This window comes from Varanus komodoensis, unplaced genomic scaffold (assembly GCF_004798865.1).
Source record: "Varanus komodoensis strain SLA01 unplaced genomic scaffold, ASM479886v1 scaffold74, whole genome shotgun sequence".
Taxonomy (NCBI): domain Eukaryota; kingdom Metazoa; phylum Chordata; class Lepidosauria; order Squamata; family Varanidae; genus Varanus; species Varanus komodoensis.
The window spans coordinates 2,979,253-2,999,355 of NW_025336401.1; the positions used below are offsets into that span (position 1 = coordinate 2,979,253).

At 45.4% G+C, this 20,103-nt stretch overlaps 1 protein-coding gene across 3 annotated transcripts; it reads left to right on the top strand.

Annotated features, from left to right (window-relative positions):
• Positions 1–505: 505 nt before the first annotated feature.
• On the top strand, positions 506–18,643 carry LOC123034915 (integrator complex subunit 6-like). Of its 3 annotated transcripts, none has more exons than XM_044452696.1 (17): positions 507–1,251; positions 1,860–1,949; positions 2,555–2,738; positions 3,778–3,906; positions 4,512–4,675; positions 5,112–5,264; positions 7,361–7,493; positions 10,092–10,186; positions 10,899–11,009; positions 12,878–13,093; positions 13,198–13,321; positions 13,732–13,874; positions 14,026–14,251; positions 14,889–15,278; positions 16,935–17,028; positions 17,526–17,922; positions 18,274–18,643. In XM_044452696.1, the coding sequence occupies exons 1-16, from the start codon at positions 1,132–1,134 to the stop codon at positions 17,623–17,625; spliced, it is 2,472 nt and encodes an 823-aa protein (XP_044308631.1). In that variant the 5' UTR covers positions 507–1,131; the 3' UTR covers positions 17,626–17,922; positions 18,274–18,643. The 3 variants fall into 3 exon arrangements, with proteins under 3 accessions (XP_044308633.1, XP_044308631.1, XP_044308632.1); XM_044452697.1 differs by having other exon boundaries at positions 17,526–17,833; XM_044452698.1 differs by lacking the exon at positions 10,899–11,009 and having other exon boundaries at positions 506–1,251.
• The last annotated feature ends 1,460 nt before the right edge of the window (positions 18,644–20,103 follow it).

Here is a 20,103-nt window from a genome sequence, read left to right on the forward strand (position 1 = left end):
TTGTTGATACTGGATGGGGCGGTGTGGAATCTCTGGCCTCTAGAAGTCCCTTCTTAGGCCTTTTTTAAGTCTCTGCTGTTAAATCAGTCCTGTTTTTGCAGTTTAATATTTTTTACAAGTTAAGGACCAGAAAACCTAGACCATTCTTAAGATATGTGGTCATGGAGTGGAGCATGCCTGCACACAGTGGATCTTAGTCACATCTAATGTATTATATTTATCAATTATTATACAATCATAATTCTTATTATTATCTAATTGAGTGATAACTGCTTTTAAATGCGATGACAGATTGTTCTTCATCCAGTGGGGGGGGGACATAAGAAAATGGGGGGGGGGTCTAAAGTGACAGAGGTAAAAATTATTTATTTATTTATTTATTTATTTATTTATTAAAACATTTCTATGCCTCCCCATTCGCCGAAGCCTCGGGGCGGCTCACAACATAAAATTAAAATACAAGAAATAACAATATAAAATAAGTCGCCCTGGCCAGATAAAAAATAAAAAAGTCTGCCTCTGTGAAGAGTGTAGGCTTGGCATAAGAAGTTCGTTCACATATGGCAAGGTTATTTGACACTACTTAGAACAGCATGGTAGTGTCCCATCATTTTCCCAGCACAAGAAGAATGCCAAGGGAAAGTTGTTTCATGCTCCTTTTTCTTCCATTCAACACATTTTCTGCTAGTTTGCAGTTCGCTACCAAGTAGGGTGGCTTATTTGGCAACTGGTCCTAGCCAGAGAATTTCAGCAGTTTAACTTAATAGTACGGATATCTTAGCAGTGCTTCAGAGGCCCTTTGTAACTGTTCACTTAAATTAAACTTAATGGAATGGGTTCTGAAAGATGCTGTCAGCAGTTGGGATGGAAAATATATTGGGCAAGTTGCTTTGTGTGGAAGTAGGAAATTGGAGTGGGTAGAAATACTTAAGACAGATTGGTGATTCTGCTCTAAGCTTACCTGAGTGAGTAGTTCCAAACACTTTATCAGTTCTCAGGCCTGACATGCCGAGCCAAAAAGCAATTATTTGTCCTGCAGGCTTTTATTTTTAAAAGGAAAAGACTTGCCACAAATAAATGTGGGCTTATGGTCTGTCTTAGGCTGGCTGGAAGGAAAACCATGCCACTTTTATGAATGAACTGAAAAATCTGCAAGCATCAGGATTGACGACCCTCGGACAGGCTCTTCGATCATCATTTGACCTGCTAAACCTCAACAGATTAGTCTCTGGAATAGACAACTACGGACAGGTAATGAATGCTGGCATTTAACCTTCTCACCTCATCATCTGAAGGATCTTTGCAGCCCTTCTGTAAAGAGGACGAGAGTGGTTGCTGAGATGCTTAAATTAGATCAAGGAGGCTGCTTGGGGAACCTGCTCACGCAACCCTCAGAGGCTGAAAAAAGTTCCTTTTTCCCCAGCCTCAAGTTACTCTTGCCTGTGTGTGCCTCTTCCATCCCTTGTAGCCAGTTGGCAGGGATAGGAAATGGCATCGCCCCCCGAGTCACTCCCCTGCGAGCGTCTGACTGGGAGTAAGCAAAGCTGAGCTGCTACAGCCCTATTTTGCTCAGCTGGTAGAGTAGGGGACCAGGGCACAACCCCGCTGTCTTGCTACTTCTGCTTTGTCTTGACCATTGTAAGCCTGGCTTGCCTTCTATTCTGCTTTTGGCCATCTTATGGTCAAATACTTGCTTTTCTTGCTGGTAATGTGAGCAGTCTCTTCTGCTGAAGGCCAGAGGAAGCCTCAGTGAATTGTAATCACATTGGGGTGGTGTCTTTCAGTCAGACACCCCGATGGCACATTTTACTGTGTTTCCAAATGTTCACATGCACCCATTTTTCTTTCTTTCTTTGCAGGGAAGGAACCCTTTCTTTTTAGAGCCTTCTATTTTAATTACCATTACTGATGGAAACAAACTGACAAACACTGCGGGTGTTCAAGAGGAGGTAAGGCATGCTGCTCAGCCTTATAGTATGTGTTTCCTTGTCTGAAGCTTAACGCTGTTAAAGCTGACTGGTGTGGCTTAGAAGCCTGGTTGACACACAGTGTGGAATTATTTCTTGTATTTATGGTCCTGCTTTTCCTCCAGGGTGCCCAGTGGCGTGCTGTCTCCCAGTAGTCCCATGAGATGTTAGACTAGAGGAATATACAGTCTTACACAGAGTCAAACACTTCACCCACGTAGCTGTTCTGGATTGCAGCTTCCAGCGTTCCTGACCACTGGCCATGCTGGCTGGGGCTTACAGGAATTGAGCTCTTGTGTATGCAAGGCATATACTCTACCAGAGTTAAAACTTCATTGCCGTGAAGAACTTGCCTAGGGTCTCCCTGAGAACTTCATAGCATCTGAAGCAAAGTCTTCAGACAGGGATGGTGGAAAATAAATCACTAGCCATCTTTCTTGTGTGCCCTTACTTAATGCCATAGACCACTCGATAGTTCACGGCTATTAGTTGGAATATTAACAGAAAATGGAACTTGCTACATGCGCATTTTCAGCTAGGAGCAAAAGTGTTTTACCTTTTTGGCAAAATGTGTTTTTTCCTCCCAGCTCCATCTTCCTTTGAATTCCCCCCTGCCTGGTAGCGAGCTCACCAAAGAACCATTTCGCTGGGATCAAAGGCTGTTTGCCCTCGTGCTGCGCTTGCCTGGAGCTTCATCGGTGGAACCAGAACAGCTGGGAAGTGTCCCCACCGATGAGTCTGCCATCACCCAGATGTGTGAAGTCACAGGAGGTAGCTCTTTTTTTAAAAAACGAAGGCCTCTTGGTTTGCACATACAAGTCTGTCTCCCTGGGAATTTTGGAATTGGTTTGCCAGGCCAGTCACAGATGAGCTCGATCAGCGGCCAGGCCCACAGCCAGGGCTACCTGCAGATGTGTGCGCAGTCTCCTCTCTCTCTCACAGGTGCTGGCTTGAGTGGGACTGTGACAGTGCACCTGCAAGGCATTGTTACTATTTGTTGTGGTATTTTACAACTACTGCTTAATGCAATAAAAATTTGAGTGTTACATTAAACACTAAAATGGCAAATGAGCTATTAAAATCAATTTCAAGTGCAGTACTAACCATAAAAAGCAATAAAAGGAACAGTTGCTCTTCTTTCTGTGCTTTTTCTGCACAGCCTATATAATGGGGGAAGATGTGAAGGCCAAATGGGATTGGGGACTTCAATGCTAGTTTTGTCCTGATGTGTGATTTAGAAAGAACTATGTCCAGCATAACAGACTGAAAGATATGTGAACTTATTCTCTTCAGTGGCTTTTCTTAGCTTCACAGAAGGATTGAACTGGATTTAAATTCACTCTTTCTCATTCTCTCTCTGTGCGTGCGCGTGTGTGTCTGAGAGAGAGAGGCAGGCAGGCAGGCCGGCCACCTGGCCGGCCAACTGACCAAATAGTTCTAGTAGCTTTAGGCAGCCAACCCTTTTGAAATGGGGAGGCCTAATTACCAACAGCAGGTTGGTATTTTACTTCCTGCCCAACAATATTGATGCCCCTTTTTATAGGCTTCTTTCCACAGTGTGGATGGGTGAGTTGGAAAGACCGCTTCGTTCTTAGTATTGCTTCAATATTTACATGTACTGTTACTTTCCCTGGATACTTTTATGCACATTAAACATTTATGCACTCATTAGCTCAACAATTCTGTGCTTGATTTGTTTGCCTTCACCCTCATGTAGTTTTTAGGTCAGTGGTTTGTTTAATTTGCATAATCTAAAGGTGCAAAACTTGCCTTCAGAACATGGCTTGTTTCTCTTGTTCTTCTGCTATAGGACGGTCATACTGTGTTCGGACACAAAGAATGTTGAATCAGTGCTTAGAGTCGCTCGCTCAGAAAGTTCAGAGTGGCGTTGTCATTAATTTTGAGAAATCTGGACCTGATCCACCCCACATTGGGGAAGGTACAGTAAGCTCTTCCTACTTATTACAAGCTGTCCTGATAAAATATACAAACAAGTTTTGATAAAATAAACATTATGGAATGATGCTGCAGATTTGGTATCGATAAAAGTTGTATTTTTACTTTGCACCTAGCTAATTTCCCCCAGGCAGAGGATGAGGTGGCTAGATGGAATCACTGGGGCAGTGGGTGGACTCCAAGGGATGGTGGAGGACAGGAGAGCCTGGAGGAATGTTGTCCATGGGGTTGTGATGGGTTGGACATGACTTTGCGACTAAACAAACAAACAAATACAAAAATATTCCCTTTGGATGCTACCTTTCAATTATTTGAAAGAATAAAGTGGCTTATTTCTTACTTCAGAAGCTATTCTTCTTCAAGTTCTTCCAAACTTTTCAACCCATTCAAAATAACTATACTCATTTTCTTATAGTATGTGTTTGCCATGCCCCTCATCCCAGAATCTTGGTAAAAGCCTGATTTAAAGCTTGCTTGACTCTCTGGACAAGCAGGGAAAAACAAAGTTGTATTCAGTAATTCAGTGGGGAATCTAAACAGTAATGCGGATACACCATGTAACCAACTCTGTTCTTGTTTGGATTTTAGATGGACTGGTTGATACCGCAAGGCCTATCAATTCGTTTGGTTCTCAGCCATGGCATAGCTGTCACAAACTTATCTATGTGCGGCCTAACCCTAAAACAGGGGTTCCTGTTGGGCACTGGCCAATTCCAGAATCCTTTTGGCCTGATCAGAATTCACCAACTCTGGTATGTCATAGAGACTTCAGACTAACGCACATGCATCACGGAAATGGGGTAACGGGGTACAAAATCAGATCTCAGTCCATCTTGGAGCTCTCTGAGGTCCCTGGGCATGCCCATATCTTGGTACCTCAACAACTCCCACATAAGCACACACTAGGGAATAGTGCGGGCCTACTTTCCAGACAATTGGAATAATGCATGTGAAGCATTTTGCCTATTTAAGAAAAGTGCAGGATACTTAGAAATCACAGCATCCTGTTCCTCATTGGCAACTGCTTGTGCTGGCTTATGGCAGGCTTTGCCTTGAGAATAACACCTGGGATTAGTTTGAGATGTCATGAATTAATATTCTTTGATCTCATGCATTCAAAACACAAGTTGTGGCTTGCCTTTCCCTCTTGACCAGTTCTGACTTGGGCCTTTCTTTCTTTCATTCAAGCCTCCCCGCACAGCACACCCAGTGGTGAGGTTCTCCTGTGTGGATTGTGAACCCATGGTGATCGATAAACTTCCGTTCGACAAGTATGAGCTTGAGCCATCACCCTTAACACAGTACATCCTGGAACGAAAGTCGCCTCATGCCTGCTGGCAGGTACTTTCTAGATACCCAGTCCTGGGATTCCAACACAGTGTGCAGCCAATTTGTAGGAGAGAATTGTGACAGGGCAGTGGATGGAACAGGGACTTGGAAATAACTAGAGCCAAGTTAAGAATCCTCACTGGGTACTCTTGGACACCTTTACCTTTACTTGTCTCTACCTGTACTAGTAGAGGGTATATGTGCATGCAGAAGATGCTGGGCGCTGTCCATGTCATCTCTGATCAAAGGAAACAAGGCTGAGAAAGACCTTCCCTTTTCTGATGCTGAGAGGTAGAACAGATAATAATGAGCTGAACACATCCATCACTTGGTACAAGGCAGCTGCACATGGTCATGTTTCTTACTTGAGTATTTAGTGTTTCTTGATTAGTTGTCATTGTACTCAAGCAATAATTTGCCTAGTAACCACAGGCGACCAGAAATTGCATGCAGGCGAGTGCATGGCATTCCGTGTAGGTGAATACACAGGCTACCAGGGGCAGAGAAGAGTTTAGCCTGCGTGCCCTGCATAAAAACCAGCTGAACTAAGAGAGGGGAAGTCCCTCATCTGCCCCCAGCTTTGAAATGCAGCTGTTCTTCCCCCTCTGCCAGCCTCTAGTAACCTAAGACTTTTTTTTACAGGCTAGTAACATTTGGGGATTTTATTTACAAGGCTGTGATTAAGCTGCCTTTATCACATTCAGGACTTCTTTTTTTAAAAAAAGTGGTGACATTGAGCTTATTTCATGAGTTAAGGAAAGTGAGCAGCACTCATAACTTCTTACAGAAACTCTTAATGATAGTGCTTATGGGATAAATTAACAGTATACCCAAGTATCAAAGAGGTCAAAACATGTTTAATTTTATTTAAGCATAACCTTACCTTGGTTTGAATTGTATCCTAATCAGAGACAGAGGACTGACAACTATGCAGTGTTTGCAAAATTATTTTACAGATGTATGCTATTGACTCACCAGTGTTTTCCTGAGCCTTTAAAAGGTTGTGAAGCAAGGGAATGTTGGTGTCTCTTCTTCCCAAGCTGCTTTAACCTGTGGCATACTTTGCCCCAGGAACCTCTTGAGAGGATCATTTCTCTTCCCAATAATTCACAATTCTCTGCATGAATCAGTTGACTTATTAGTGTAGAGGGGAGGCCTGCCAGGTTTGTGTCTCCTGCATTGATAGTGAGGTCGCCTGTTGAGCAAGGGATGGAGAGGGGCTTTTTTGGCTGAGATGTGGGAGACCCCCTGACAGCTCTGCAGAGCTGGGTTTTTTGGCTGTGATCTTTATGCTTCAAGGATCCTGCCCTTCCAGTGAAGTGGTAATATAGGCTCACTCCTTGCAGTTTTGAGTTCTTTCCTGTCTTTTGACACATTAAAAAGAAATCACGTACACTTACGCAGATGCTGGAATGGTCTGGATAGTGTATTCTTTCCCCTCCTTCAGTCCCACTTCCATTTCCAGTAGGTAGATATGATGGGCCTCATGGACCTCTGTTCCGTTGTCTCCTCTGAGTGCTGGCATCCAAGTGGGCCATTGCCTCCCACCTTTACGTGGACTTGAGGGCAAAGGAGGAGGAGCTGGGCAGAGCTCAGGGGAACGGATGGCCACTAAATCTTCCAGTTTTGAGACTTTATATCCCACCTGCTAGACGAGAAACAGAGCCTCAAGGTAGCTTACAAAACATTGAGGTGTGAAGTTTGAAAAGAAACTAAACCTGCACAGAATGAGAACCATTTTGTAACACCACTTAGAGTGTTGTTGAAAGCTGCAAACACTTGGATGAGTGTTTGAATTTCATAGATTGAGGAACAGAACACACCCTCAGAACAGAAGAGGCTGTGCTATAAATTTGATTGCTCTGTTGAATGGTGCTAGATTATATTGTATTCTGCCCAGTGTACCAGTATTTTAAGGTTTGGAGCTTACTCGGATTAGAAAGCTGCATGAACCGTTTTCAGCAGTGAACTGAAGTTTGGGTGCATAACGGGGTGGTACTATTTAAAATATTTACTGACTGCCTTAGGTCATGCTCTTCCAGAGTGAAAGTGGTCTGGAAATGCATTTGTTGCTAGTGTGTACACCTCTCTTCCCTTGCACCCTTCAGGTTTTTGTGAGCAGCAGTGGGAAATACAGTGAGCTTGACCATCCCTTTGGGTACTTAAAAGCCAGCACCACACTAACATGCGTCAACCTCTTTGTGATGCCTTACAACTATCCTGTTCTTCTTCCTCTGCTAGGTGAGTAATGCACAGCCTTGCAGCACAGCTGACTAGGAAGGTTGTCTGTCTGTCTTGTCTGTCTGTCTGTCTGCCTGTCTTGTCTGTGATCTTTGTTCGCCAGCCGTTTTCTTAAACGGGATGGGAGACCAGAGAGTCTGAGAGTGTTGCAAACGTTGGGAGAAGAGGATTTTTACACCCCCTCTCCCTTTTTTTCTCTGCAGCAGAGGAGAGCCACCTGCTGCCAGTGCATGTTTGATGCTGCTCACCTCCTTGACTCGTAGCTTCTTCCTTAATTGGAGTAAGGTTCAACCTCCATTCTTTTCCCTCTTCCAGGATGTGATTTCTCCATATTCTTGCAGCAGCTTATGTGGCCCCTTTCTTTTTCTTTTTGTTTTGAGAACTTGGGCTCAATTCCAAGGGGTGTGTGGGGGAGAAGGAGGCCCACAGAGGACTAGAACCTTAATACCATTTGGGGGAGCTTCCTCGTGCTCGCCTTTTTTTTTTCCAGGAAATATGCACCTTAATGTCTGGTGCACTTGTTTCCCATACAGATTTAGTTGTGTTCTACTTTTGAATCCAGAAGGGAACCCTAAGTTCACTTAGCTTGCTGCACTAAATGTTTTAGTGCTCAAAGCAGTGTAGCTGATGCGTAATAAAGAACCAGGGTTGCCAAAGGCCTGGGCATTTGGGACTTGGGTTCAGATTCCTGCCTAATTCTAACGGCACTAGGTAGCCTTGGACAAATCTTACCCTTGTTATCCTCTCCCTGCCTGAAGGGCAAATTGCCTGCTTTTCAGAGGTGTACTGATGTTGCAGGAAGGATTGTGAGGCACTTTGCATACCGAGATAGCATAGAAATGATTCAAGATGCATGATTTCTTGGATGTTAGCCTGTTCTGTTGTAGATGCTATTCGTTAAACATTGTGTAGAACCCTGAAGATGGGTTCTGACTCGTGAGTTCCATGGAAAGAAACGCACCTGCTTTGTGAGAACTTGCCTGCATTTTCTGTGTAGAGTATCCTCCTTGATCCTTCTTGATCCTCCTCCTTCCACCCAAAACTTGCCGATAGAGGCTTGGCCATCATCTTCAGCATTTAAACACCCCGAGTTTGTAGTTCAGAAGTGTTGGTGTCTCCTGTTGTGTAGGTGAACTAGGATTGGTGATGGCATAGGATGAGTTTTGCAGCCCTGCCCTTTCCTCCTCTGTCACCACTGCCTTTCATGATTGAATGCAAATGTGAGGTGGATTCCTTTTTCCAACATCTGTGCCTCTTATTTACATGTCCTTTGTAGGCCTTAAGCTTTCTGTCCTGCTGGCTGAAGTATGAAAGCAGCAGGGTGGAGATTCCGGACTGTATGAGTCACAGACAAGATGTTTGTGTAGTTGGGTTGAATTGCGAACACGGGGTTACAAATGGCAGCACACCACATGTCTCAAGCTGTCCCTTGCCTCTGTGTAGGGCATGCATCTATGCTGGCTTGTTATGCTTGCTCTCTGGCTGTCATCTTTGCCTCGTTGCCTTGTCCTGCTTTTTCCTTCTACTTCTCGGATTGTATGGTGGGAGGCGTGTTTGCAGAATGATCAAGGACCTTACCCCACTTTTTTTTCCTGGCATGGTATTAGTTCAGACATTTTACTGCTTCATTGTGGCTGCTGGTATGAAGCAATCTCATTTTTTTCTGGGTCAGAGAGAACACAGGCTCCTTGCTACAGTTTCATGTTAAATTTCTTTCACAATGTACCTGTAGAGAAAGAAAAAGCTACATTGGAAAAGTTCTGTCTGCAGCGGCATTCATTTACTAGAGGTTGTCACCTGTATGGCATTTCTGTTGGTTCTTGTTTGCTGCTGCCTGCAGTGTTTTTATTTTCATTTTGCCAACATTTCCACAAGGATGACTGCGTTGTTAAAAAGTGCAGGTACTTGCCTGCCTCAAATCAGCAGAGCTCATGAGCTGGGATCAAAAGAGTGATGAAATCTACGGCAAACTCTTCCCATACTGCAGGGTACCGCATGGGTACCCTACAGTGAGGCTATTGCCAGAACATGTAAGAGATGCCTGGTGAGCACAGAGCATGGCTTCGGACAGCAAAATAACCAGTAAATTCTAGGAATGAGCTGCATAGAGCCCTTTCTGGCAGTCAAAAAAAGTCCAATTTTTGAAAGGTCCAATTTTTGTGGGAAATAGTTTGGTAACTTTCACATCCCATAACTTAAGTACCCTTTAAAAAGTCAATCATTTTAAACAACCTTACAGATCATAATTTCACTGTGCGGTTCCCCCTTCCTGTGTACCCCCTACCTGAACTTCTTGGGACCATGAAGGGATGAGCTGGTCTGTTACATTGCAGGGAATCTCAGCTTCAAAATCCAGGTGTCAGAAGAAATGCTGTTTCCCGTCTTTGTAGCAGTTGCTGCTTCAGACTGAATTGTGGCCTGTTTTTATAAGTTGGATGATACAGGAAAGAGTCTGAAGGATAAGCCATTTGAAAATGCAAATAGCCTTCAGTTTTTAAGTGCTGATTCAAAGCCGGGAGAGGGGAAAAGATACAAGTGATACTCGGCTGGCATCTGTTTGTGTGTGTTTGTAACTTGAGTTGTTTCTTCTCTTTACAGATGACTTTTTTAAGGTTCACAAACTTAAGCCAAATCTGAAGTGGCGGCAAGCTTTGGACAACTACTTAAAAACCATGCCTCCCTACTACTTACTGGTATGTACCGCCATCCATTGGATGGGTCTAAACAGATTGGTGGCTTAGAACAATTCTCGCATGTGCGGCCTTCCAAGCAAAATGGTTCACACGTCAGGATTCAGGAGTCTTGAATGCTTGCAGTTTGCAATGATTTACTGGTCTCTATTCACATACTGTTTTGGAGCTGTTGTCCAGCACCAGTTCAGTGCTTATTATGATTTTATTTCTTATTTCTCACACTGTTGGGCCATTTCTTATTTCTTACTGTTGGACCACGTAACTTCAGATTCCTGTGCTACTGCTAGCAATGTGGACAAGCTCCTTGTACCTCTGGACAAATGTGTTGAATGACAGAATTGGTGGAGGGGGTGGATTGGGGGGTGGCATGATGTAGATTTCCTGCATAGCTTGGGCAAGATGCCGCAGTACGGACTTGCATCATCCCGGCAGTCAGGGTCTCTGGCATTTTGTGTGGAAACAGCTGGTGGTGCCGTGTTGCACGGCACCACGTTGATCACGTGGTCTGATGCCTGTTGTCAGTTGGCTTGCACCACGGGACGTTCTACTCGAATTCTTGCTTCCAAAAGTGGCATGCTGGAGCATCAACTCGGCTGTGCCTTAGCTTCATGTACACAGATCTGTGAGACTTAAAAAAAAAAACAAACAACTTTTTTTAAAGAAAAAAGATTTGATACTTTTCTTACTCTTGTGTATTTTGTTTTCCTTATAGCCATTAAAGAAAGCCCTAAGGATGATGGGAGCTCCAAATCTGATATCAGATAATTTAGATTGTGGACTTAGTTACAGTGTTATCTCTTACCTTAAAAAACTCAGCCAACAGGTAGTATCGACAAAACCTTTGCAATTAGAAGTAAATTGATGATTTTTTTTTTAGTGTGTGTTGCTCTGGTTATATAACTACATCGCCTAAGGAATGTCCTCTTCCTATTTTTGAGATCAGTAATGATCTGACTGTGTTCTGTTTCAAATAACTTGCAGTGGGGCCCCTAGTGCAAGTTACAGAAGAGGGCAACAATTCAGCTACCTGTTCAGTGCTTGCTGGGTTTTTAGTTGTATGAATTCTGCTGCTGGTGAGCACCGTGATCAGCAGTTGAAACTGGCAGCTACTAATCTGTGCGGTTGATTGCTGGAGCCGTGCTTTGTTTCAAACAGTTTTTATGAAGACTGTCTAAAATGTAATTCTAAGGAAAGACCATTGTTTACTTTATCTCCCTCCCTTTGGATGTCAGAAGAAATGCTGCAGATACGTTTGCCCTGGCTTTGCTGGGTGGCAGATAAAAGTTGTGTGGCGTAGTTCTTAGTGTGGCCTACACTGCCTTGCAGATAACGGAAGAGTTAAAAATTGGGCCCTGTCTGGACACATCTTTCTGTATTCCCTTCCCTCTGTGCATGGCATCATTTGCACTGCTTTGGATAGCGGGTTGAGGTAGGGACTACAAAAGCAGTGGACTTGTCCCGTCTACCTGCAGTAACCCGGGCAACTCATACCCCAACCTTTGCGGTTGAGATAATGCAGGAGAACTGTGTGCACATCTTGCTACCTCCATCTGTGACACAAGATCCTTGTGGGCAGTGGGGAAGCATTCCCCAGCCAGTCAGAGGTCCCAAAGTACTCAAAGGATTATATGTCTAAAGAAAGTCTTGAAGTGATGGGGTTAAAAGACCCATGGTGCCCTGGAAAGTTGATTGTGCATGAATCCATTCACTTTGACTTTCACTGGGACCCTGCACATTTTAGGACACTTGGAATAAACCCATCAGAACGCCTTGAGGCAGCTATTCCTATGTCTTTTGGGGGCAGACTTCAAAACACTGCTCCTCATGTTGCCGCAGCTGGTGTCTTTGTCCTTTGTAGAAGTTGGGTAGCCGGGCAATGTCCAATCAGTGAAATACTCTTGGAACCTTTACAGAATTAACCATGAGGCTTTTCCAAGTGGTATAATGTAGTGGTGATATGCAAGAACTTGAAATAGCACAAAATATTTTTGAGTAACTTCTAGCAAAGGAAGCAAGCCACATATTTTAGTCAGTGTGTTTAAAACAGTTCCTTACCACTGGGGGAAGGAATCAGAGTTATTTGAGGTTAACCTAAGTGAATGGTGGGTATGTTTTTTCCAAACTGGGTTTGAAATGTCACTCAGTTTCAGAAGTGCTAGTGCACAGAACTGGTTGCACACACCTTTGAGTCTGTGCCTGCCTGTAGAAACCTTTAATCTTCTTATATCCCACTAGCCCCCCATTGGAATTGCTGTGATTCACATGAATGCTGCATATGCAAGCTTTTAAGTTACCCAGATTGCTTTGCAGTGCAGCCAGCAAATGTGACTAATAACAACAAGCTAGATAACATGGCCTAAGAAAATGGTTTTCCCACTGTAGGTTCTGTGGCCATTGCTTTTCCATGAAAAAACCACTGCTTTTCTCACTTATTTTGGATTAAAAGTTGTCTTCAGGGGTCACTTATGAAAATGCCCCATGTAACGTGAAAGTTTTCATAGATTTTAGAGATGATTGTGGTGTTTTAGCTATATGCTGATGCATCTTTGAGGAAACCTGTTACAAGCAGTCTCTTTCAAGACATGGAGGGCACAGTTTGGCTGCTTTTTGATGTATCAGGAAATTGTTTTATGCTAGAAATGTCTGCAGTGCTGTTCACATCCCTTAACGAGCCATATGATTTTGTTGTAGACCAAAATAGAGTCGGAACGGATAATAGGGTCAGTGGGTAAGAAAGCACCACAAGAGACAGGCATTAAAGTGAAAAACAATTCCAGTGGCCTCTCCCTGATCCAGAGCAGAGATTTCAAACAGCTCCTTCAAGGGATCTCAGGTGAATCTCCGTTGAGGCTGCCTGAAATGAATGTGAAGGAATTCGCTGGTTTCCATATAGGACTCTTGAACAAGGTGAGCTTGTAGTGCCATAGTGAAGGAAACGGTTTGCTCTGCATCTTCCACTTCCATGGCATGGAGACCAGTTAATCTGGATTCTGTTCTTTACCCAAAATCAGGAGCTGAAGCCACAGGCCTACAGGAATGCTTACGATATTCCTCGTCGCAGCCTTTTAGACCAGCTGACCCGGATGAGGACGAACCTGTTGAAAACGCACAAACTCATTCTAGGCCAGGATGAAGGTAAGCTCCCCTGCCTCATTGGCATGGAAGTGAATGGAGGGAAGTTCAGGACTGGCTCCTTTGGAGTGCAGTGGGAGCCTTTTGCACCCCGTCTTGCTTTAAATGGGGTCTTTCTCAGCTCTGCCTGGGGGAGCCAGGGACCTTTGGCAGGCAGTCCATAGGCCGCATCCCAGATGTCCTCAGCTGGCCAGTTGCTCCATCCTCATGCTTTCCATGGAGGAAACACTGCAGCTGTAGGTCCCATAATCCGCTTCCAGGATTCCTGTGCATACCCCAGCCTGCACTTCGGGATCAAGGCTGTATATTAGTGGGACAAGGACATGCACAGCTGCTGGCACTGGTCCTGGGCTTGGGAGGGTTGCTGGATGTTCTGCAAAGGGAGTTCCTTGTCCTTTCTACTTTGGTTGCAGACTGCCTTCACAGTGTGCCTGTGGCTCAGATGGGGAACTACCAGGAGTACCTAAAGATGATGCCTTCTCCCCTTCGAGAAATTGACCCAGACCAACCCAAAAGGCTTCATACTTTCGGTAACCCATTCAAGCAGGATAAGAAGGTAGGCAGAGCCTCTTGCAGCTGGCCTGATGGTCTCACGGCCCCTTCCTGCCTTTTTTCTCAGTTCCTGAGTGAGTGGCATGCTCCCTTGCTGCACCCGATTTGACTCTGTCACTTGGAATGGGTGATGCTGAGGCTTTCTTTGCCCCCAGGGAATGATGATCGACGAAGCGGACGAATTTGTCGCAGGGCCTCAGAACAAGATTAAGCGCCCTGGAGAGCCCAACACACCGGCCTCCTTGAAAAGACGGCGTAGCATGTCCCCACTGTTACGACGACCCCAGTCGCCACCAGTAATAGCCAATCATGTTGGTGGGAAGGGACCACCCGCCGCTCCAGGGTCTCCATCCAACCCCAAAGCCATGCCAGCTTACAAAGGTATTTTATTTTCCATTACAGTTTAGCAGCCGTCTCTGGTCTGCATTCTCCTCCATGTATTCCTCTTTTGCGCTTTTTTCTGGAAGTCCTTCCTAGAATCATTGCCTGTTCCTACAAAGGGTCCTTCTCTTTCACATGTGACAGGACAGCAAACGTAGTTTCCCCTTTGTGGTGTTGAAGCAGGAAGTGCAGCTGCTCACATCCTCTGATGCAGATCCCTGTGGGAGGCAAGGCTTTTGCTCACTTTAGATGTTCAGGTGCTCCCATAAACTTGAGTGTGAAGCAGCCCTTGAGTGCCATGTGGGAACTGTGAACTGGTGGTCATCTCAAAAGGAAAACGAAGGCAATGGATGTGTTTATTAGCACTCCAGAGGGTTCCTTTGTTCACCAGCAGGTGGCTCCCCAACCAGAGCCCGAATTGAAACGAATCCCAGACTGTTTGACATTGTCATTCTGTTAAACATTGAAAAGGATACTTGAATACAGCCTAGCTTGTTTTGTTCTTAGTCACATTAAAGAAGTCCCTTCCCTGTCCCACCCAGTTGCTCCCAGTTGTTCAAGACTTCCCTTGATGCTTTTGACTGCTACAGAACTTTCTGCCATTTTGAAGCTAAGTCCAAGGTCTTGTTTCTTGCAGATGCAAACAGCAATGCAGTCCAAGATGGCAACGGTGAGAAGAGAGTGGAAAATTTCCAGTCGCTGGATAGATTGGGAGATGGACTGCTGGCTAATCTGGTCCCAGCCTCCCCAGCAGCTGTGGCAGATGACGACCTGCCAAATGACATGGACTCTTTGTCCAATGAACTGAATTGCATAGGGGAAGATGGGCTTGACCACAGGCCTGTTGCCAACTCTCTTGTTCGGGGACCCCTAAATTACAGTATGCCTTCGGAGGACCAAAAGCTAACAGCAGAGCCACTGTCCGGAGCCATGCCAAATTCTGTGAAACTAACACCCAGTATGTTTGAAGGGAACAATGAGGTCATCAAAATCAAAGTTATGAAGGAGGTTCGCAAGCCTGGGAGAAGTAAGTAATCTGCTGGTCCTACATGCTCCCCAGACAAAAAGGCATTGGGCTCTTCAGTTTTCACAGGGATGCAATAAAGAATTGTCTCAGTTCGGACTGAAGCACTTTGTTTTTCAGTTTCTTTCCACCCTAAGCACAATTGTGCTTGCAAGGAAAGCTGAAGTTTATTAAGATGGCATCCTGAAAAAGTCCCTTTGTGGTTTGGGTGGAAATTGACCTCTCAGCTTTGCAGAATAGTGCTAAATGGTGTTAGACGTGGAATCGGAACAGGATTCATGTTGGATACCTGTGAAGGGAAACGCTAGGAGAAGGCATTGCCACTGGCGTTGGGGTGTTAAGTGTTGAGTATTAATTGAGAGGGACCCTGATGAATCTGCTTGAGAATTCAGTGGCCTTCGGGAGCACTGAGCACACTGTCCTTTGGGGTCACCTCCCTGGTCTTGGCATGGGAGGCCCTGTGCTCCAGCGAAGTTCCTTGGCCTCAGCAGTGGAGCCATGAGGCTCTGCAGGGTATTGCTGTGTCCCCACCGTTGTTCCACATCGCATGGGTGGGAGTGGTAATTTCAGGGTGTGGAGCCAGGTGCTGTTAGCGTGCTGGTGGCTGGCAGCTCTGTCTCCTTGTGGCAGCAAAATCAGATGAGATTGCGCAGATCCTGGAGGAGCGCCAAGTCCCAGCAGGATGGCAGTCCGCTGGGCGAGTGCTTCCGAGCCCAGGAGATGGGTTCCTTGCCAGTGCTGGGCAGGGTTGCCCCCACCCCCCAAGATTAGCTTCATGATCTGGGGGTGTTCCTAGATCCATCCTTGCTGCTGGAGGCCCTAGTGGCCATGGCAGCTTGGAGCGCCTTTTTACCTGATATGACTGGTGCACCAGCTACAGACAGGGATAGCTTGGCCACAGTGGGGCAGATGCTGACCAGCCCAAGGCAGGATCACTGCGATGCGCTCCGTGTGGGGCTGCCCCAGAGGTTAGACGTCAGAGTTAGCGCTGAATGCAGCAGCTCTGTTCCTGCAAGCCGCTCCTTTGCTGGAGGGTTATTTGCTGCTGGGCCAGTTTTTAGGTTTTGCTGCTAAAACCTAAAGTGCAAAACCCTAAACCCCTTGGGAGCAGCACCATCTCCCTTGCCTACCTGGCCAGACCCTTTCAGTTTGAGAAGCTCCTCCTGCTCAATTAGCCATGGTTTATTTGCCACTCTCTTTTTGTAACTTTTCATGTTCTGATAGGGCATTTTTATTCTTTTTATGTTCCATTGTTCCCTAGTTCAGAATCTTTTTAGATTTGGTGTGGGATAGAACTAATGGGAGAATGCAGTTCCAAGGTGGAAGGGGAGGAAACCAGTGCAAGTAGAAGAGGACAAAGATGTTCCAGTGTTATGTTGGAGATTTAACTTGAGGCAGCAGCTGGTTCTTCTTGCCAAGTCTAGCGACAAGGGCTCCTGTGACTCGGGAAAGAGGAGGCAGGCTGGGCTTACCTGCCTGGAATCATGGTGAATGTCTGAAAAAGGCAAAGGTTCCCCCCATTGCTAGTCAGAAGCATGGCATGATAAAGTCAGAAAAGGCTGGTGCTCAAAGGCAGGCAAGGATAAGAGGGAAAAAGGTGCATGTTATGTGTGTGGATGGCCAGGATCTAATGCTTTGCCTTCGTTTCTTTAATTGTAGATTATGAAAAGATCTTCTCTCTCCTTGAAGAAGTGCAAGGCCCTGTGGAAATTCAAAAATATTTCATTGAATTTGCTATCAAAGAAGCAGCAAGGTTTGTATCAAGAGGATTTGTCAGATGTTTAGAGAAGTGTGTGTGTGTGTGTGTGTGTGTGTGTAAGATGGTGACCTGTGTTTTTTTTAAATGTATGTTACAATTGTTCGAGATTATTTTCTTTGGTTGCAACCCAGGAAGCAGAGTATTTTGCGTAGCTTTGTAAGTAGATTTCCTCTTAGATGGATTGTATTTATTTTCTGATGGACTAAAGGTACTGGGTAAGACTTCTGCCTAATTGATACAAGTCTTTAACATAAAGTTCTAAAGTTCAAAGTTCTAAAGTTCTCATTAAGTTCTAAAGTCTTTAACACCTCCTATGGTTGGTTCTGGGGAAAACCTAGAAAATAGTCTGTCAATCTCATCCGCGTGCGTGGGTGTGTGTGTGGTGCAGGAGTGGAGAGAGAGTTGTTCACATGTTACTATATTTCAGAGGGAAAAGTTTGAAGATGAGTACAGACCCACATTAAATGCTCCCCCTTCCCTCTTTTTCTTAGGTTTAAAAAACGGGTCTTAATTCAGCACTTAGAGAGAATACTAGAGGAAATAGAGTTCAGCAGCCTGCCCAACAGAGTTAACCATGTCAACAGTAGATAATAGTGTGCCGGCAAGACGAATGTACGGGCCAGGGAGAACGAGTTTGCTGTGTCGCAGAGGAGCGGAAGAGGACATGGCGGCGGCTGCCCCTGCCACCCGGGCAGTCGGGCGGTTTTTCTGTTGGAGTCTAAGAAGAAGGGTGGAGTTTTTACCTTTGCGAACCTCTTTCGTGGGCAACTGGGCTGTGACCCTGATGGATTTGCTGCAGGTGTGGCTTCTTCCCTCCCCACCCCACTTTGGAGGGCCTGACCCGCTCAATGGGCTGAAGAAAATACCCAGTGCTGCTCTCTGTTGCAGGTGATGAGCGTTTACTCACTTGAACCTTTGTTCTCAGACACTTTAAAAGCTGCTTTAAGCAGCAGGTCAAATCTGTATCTGCACTGGTGTTGGAGAGATCTTTTGTCCTAAAAGAGGCGAGAGGGGGAGATCCCCTCTGTGTTGGTAGTGCATGTTGTTGCGCCAGACCCGAAGGTGAAAGTTCCCGAGAACTGCTAGCCAACCCAGGCATAAGTTTTCAGGGTAAATCTGAATTTGAGAGTAAAGGAGCTGCTAAACTGGGTTGAGGAAAAGCTGTCAAGAGCCCTGGGACTACGGTCTCTGGTAGCCACTAAGCAACCTACTTCAGCCTCTCTTCTCTTTTGTCTGCAGACATTATGAAAGCGCGCCCGAGGCTCCCCAGGTCCAGACTTCAGTTCTCTTTCATCTTGTGAGGAGGACGGAGACTCTTCACGTGGACTTGGCTTTGGAAGCGCTTAAAGGAAACTTTGGGTTTAAAAAACAGAAAAACACAATCCCCTCCCCCAGCAGTCTATCTATATATAAATATATATATATATATATATATATATGTATGTATTTTACTTTTTAAATGTTCATATGAAAAGAGATTATTTTGGACACTGTTGTTTACCAGATCCTTAATTTGATATATCAAACGGTGTGTGTGTATATACATATATATATGAGAGAATTTTTTGAGCACTTGTATATAATAAAAATCATTTTATGATTTTTCTAATAAGTGCCTAACCTGAATGGGGTGCTGCTGGAAAATGTCTGTTCCTCCCAGTTGTCTATAAGCATACCACAAAAAACAGTGAGAAGGGGAATGATGCCGACCTCTAATACTTCCTTCCCGTTTCTTCAAATGCGCAGGCTGAGCTGAGACGGTGCATTCACCATCGTCAGGGTGCCCGATTGCCCTTTTTCTTGCCATCAGGAGCTGGCCTGTGCTTGGATAGGTGCCATCCAACCCACTAGACACTGTTCAGGCAGTAATAGATCCTCCCTTCCTCCTCGAAGCTGCTCCTTCCGAAGTGGCGCTGCTCCTTGTGCTTGTGTTGCAAGGCAGTACTACCAGCAGCTGGCTTCAGTGTACTTCTGACTCTCGATGAGGGAAATGTCTGTCCTATCCACTGTTTCTGCTCCGTGGGAGTGAGACTCGGAACTAGAGCGAAATGGAGCTCTTTTGGCAACCAAGTTGAGGTGGAAGCATCCTCATTTCAGCTGGGGCCAACTTCCCTGCAGGGTCAAGGGAAGGCTAGCAATGGGACACAAGCCTCTTCCTGGGAGGTCTTGAATGATGGTTTTAGACTAGTGGACAAGTAGCCACTTGGGGGAGGCAAAGCTTGCAGTTTAGCAGGAGTACTGTTCTTGGCGAGCTGCTTGCTATTAAACAGCGCGGTGTGGCCTTGCTCTTGCTGCGAACCTCCGCATTTGTCCCAAACCACCAGCTTAATTGCTAGGTCTTGATGCAGAGAGAGCACTTAGAACTTGTGGTTCAAATAGGCACGCTTATGGTGGCTGGCCATTGCTGGCAGCAGCTGCTGGACAGAGGAGAAACGCCAGAGGCAAAGGGGGGAAGCCACAATACTGAGACATGCAGAGTGTGTTTCTAGGGGTGGCTTTGGCATTTGCCCTACGCTGCAACTGCCAGGCCTTGGTTCCCTTTACCAGTCTCTGCTGCAGTGGGAATGAAGGGCAAGCAGAGGGTCGAAGCCCAGGGGCCCCAAGGCTGAGAACCTTGATCCCCCCCATGCATGTTTCCAGTGCTGCTTGATCAACATTCTTTTATCAAAGGATTTTCGCTAGTAAAACCATTCCCACTTTTATATCTGCACATCAGAATTAAAACCTTGATGAAAGTTCCGATAGTTTCAAGCTGTCCTGCTGCTTGGTTTTCCATTGCAGGGTGCATCTGCCCCTGCAGCCAGATTTGTTGGTGCAACTTCAAGAAAAGGCCATCTTTCGCCACCCAGTTTTGGCACCTAGTTCAGTAGTGGCGGGGCTGATGCCGCCTACACCTGGTTTATAACTCTGTTAAATGCAGGTGGCTGGCTTGGGATGTAAAAATACGATTCTAGGAGCTGGAACTGTGTACACTTAATTGGTCAGGTTCATCTTGTATGTGCTGGCAAAGAAGACCGTTGCAGCTGGAAAACGGTTGCTAATAGCAGGCCAGAGCCAGCCTTGACTTGA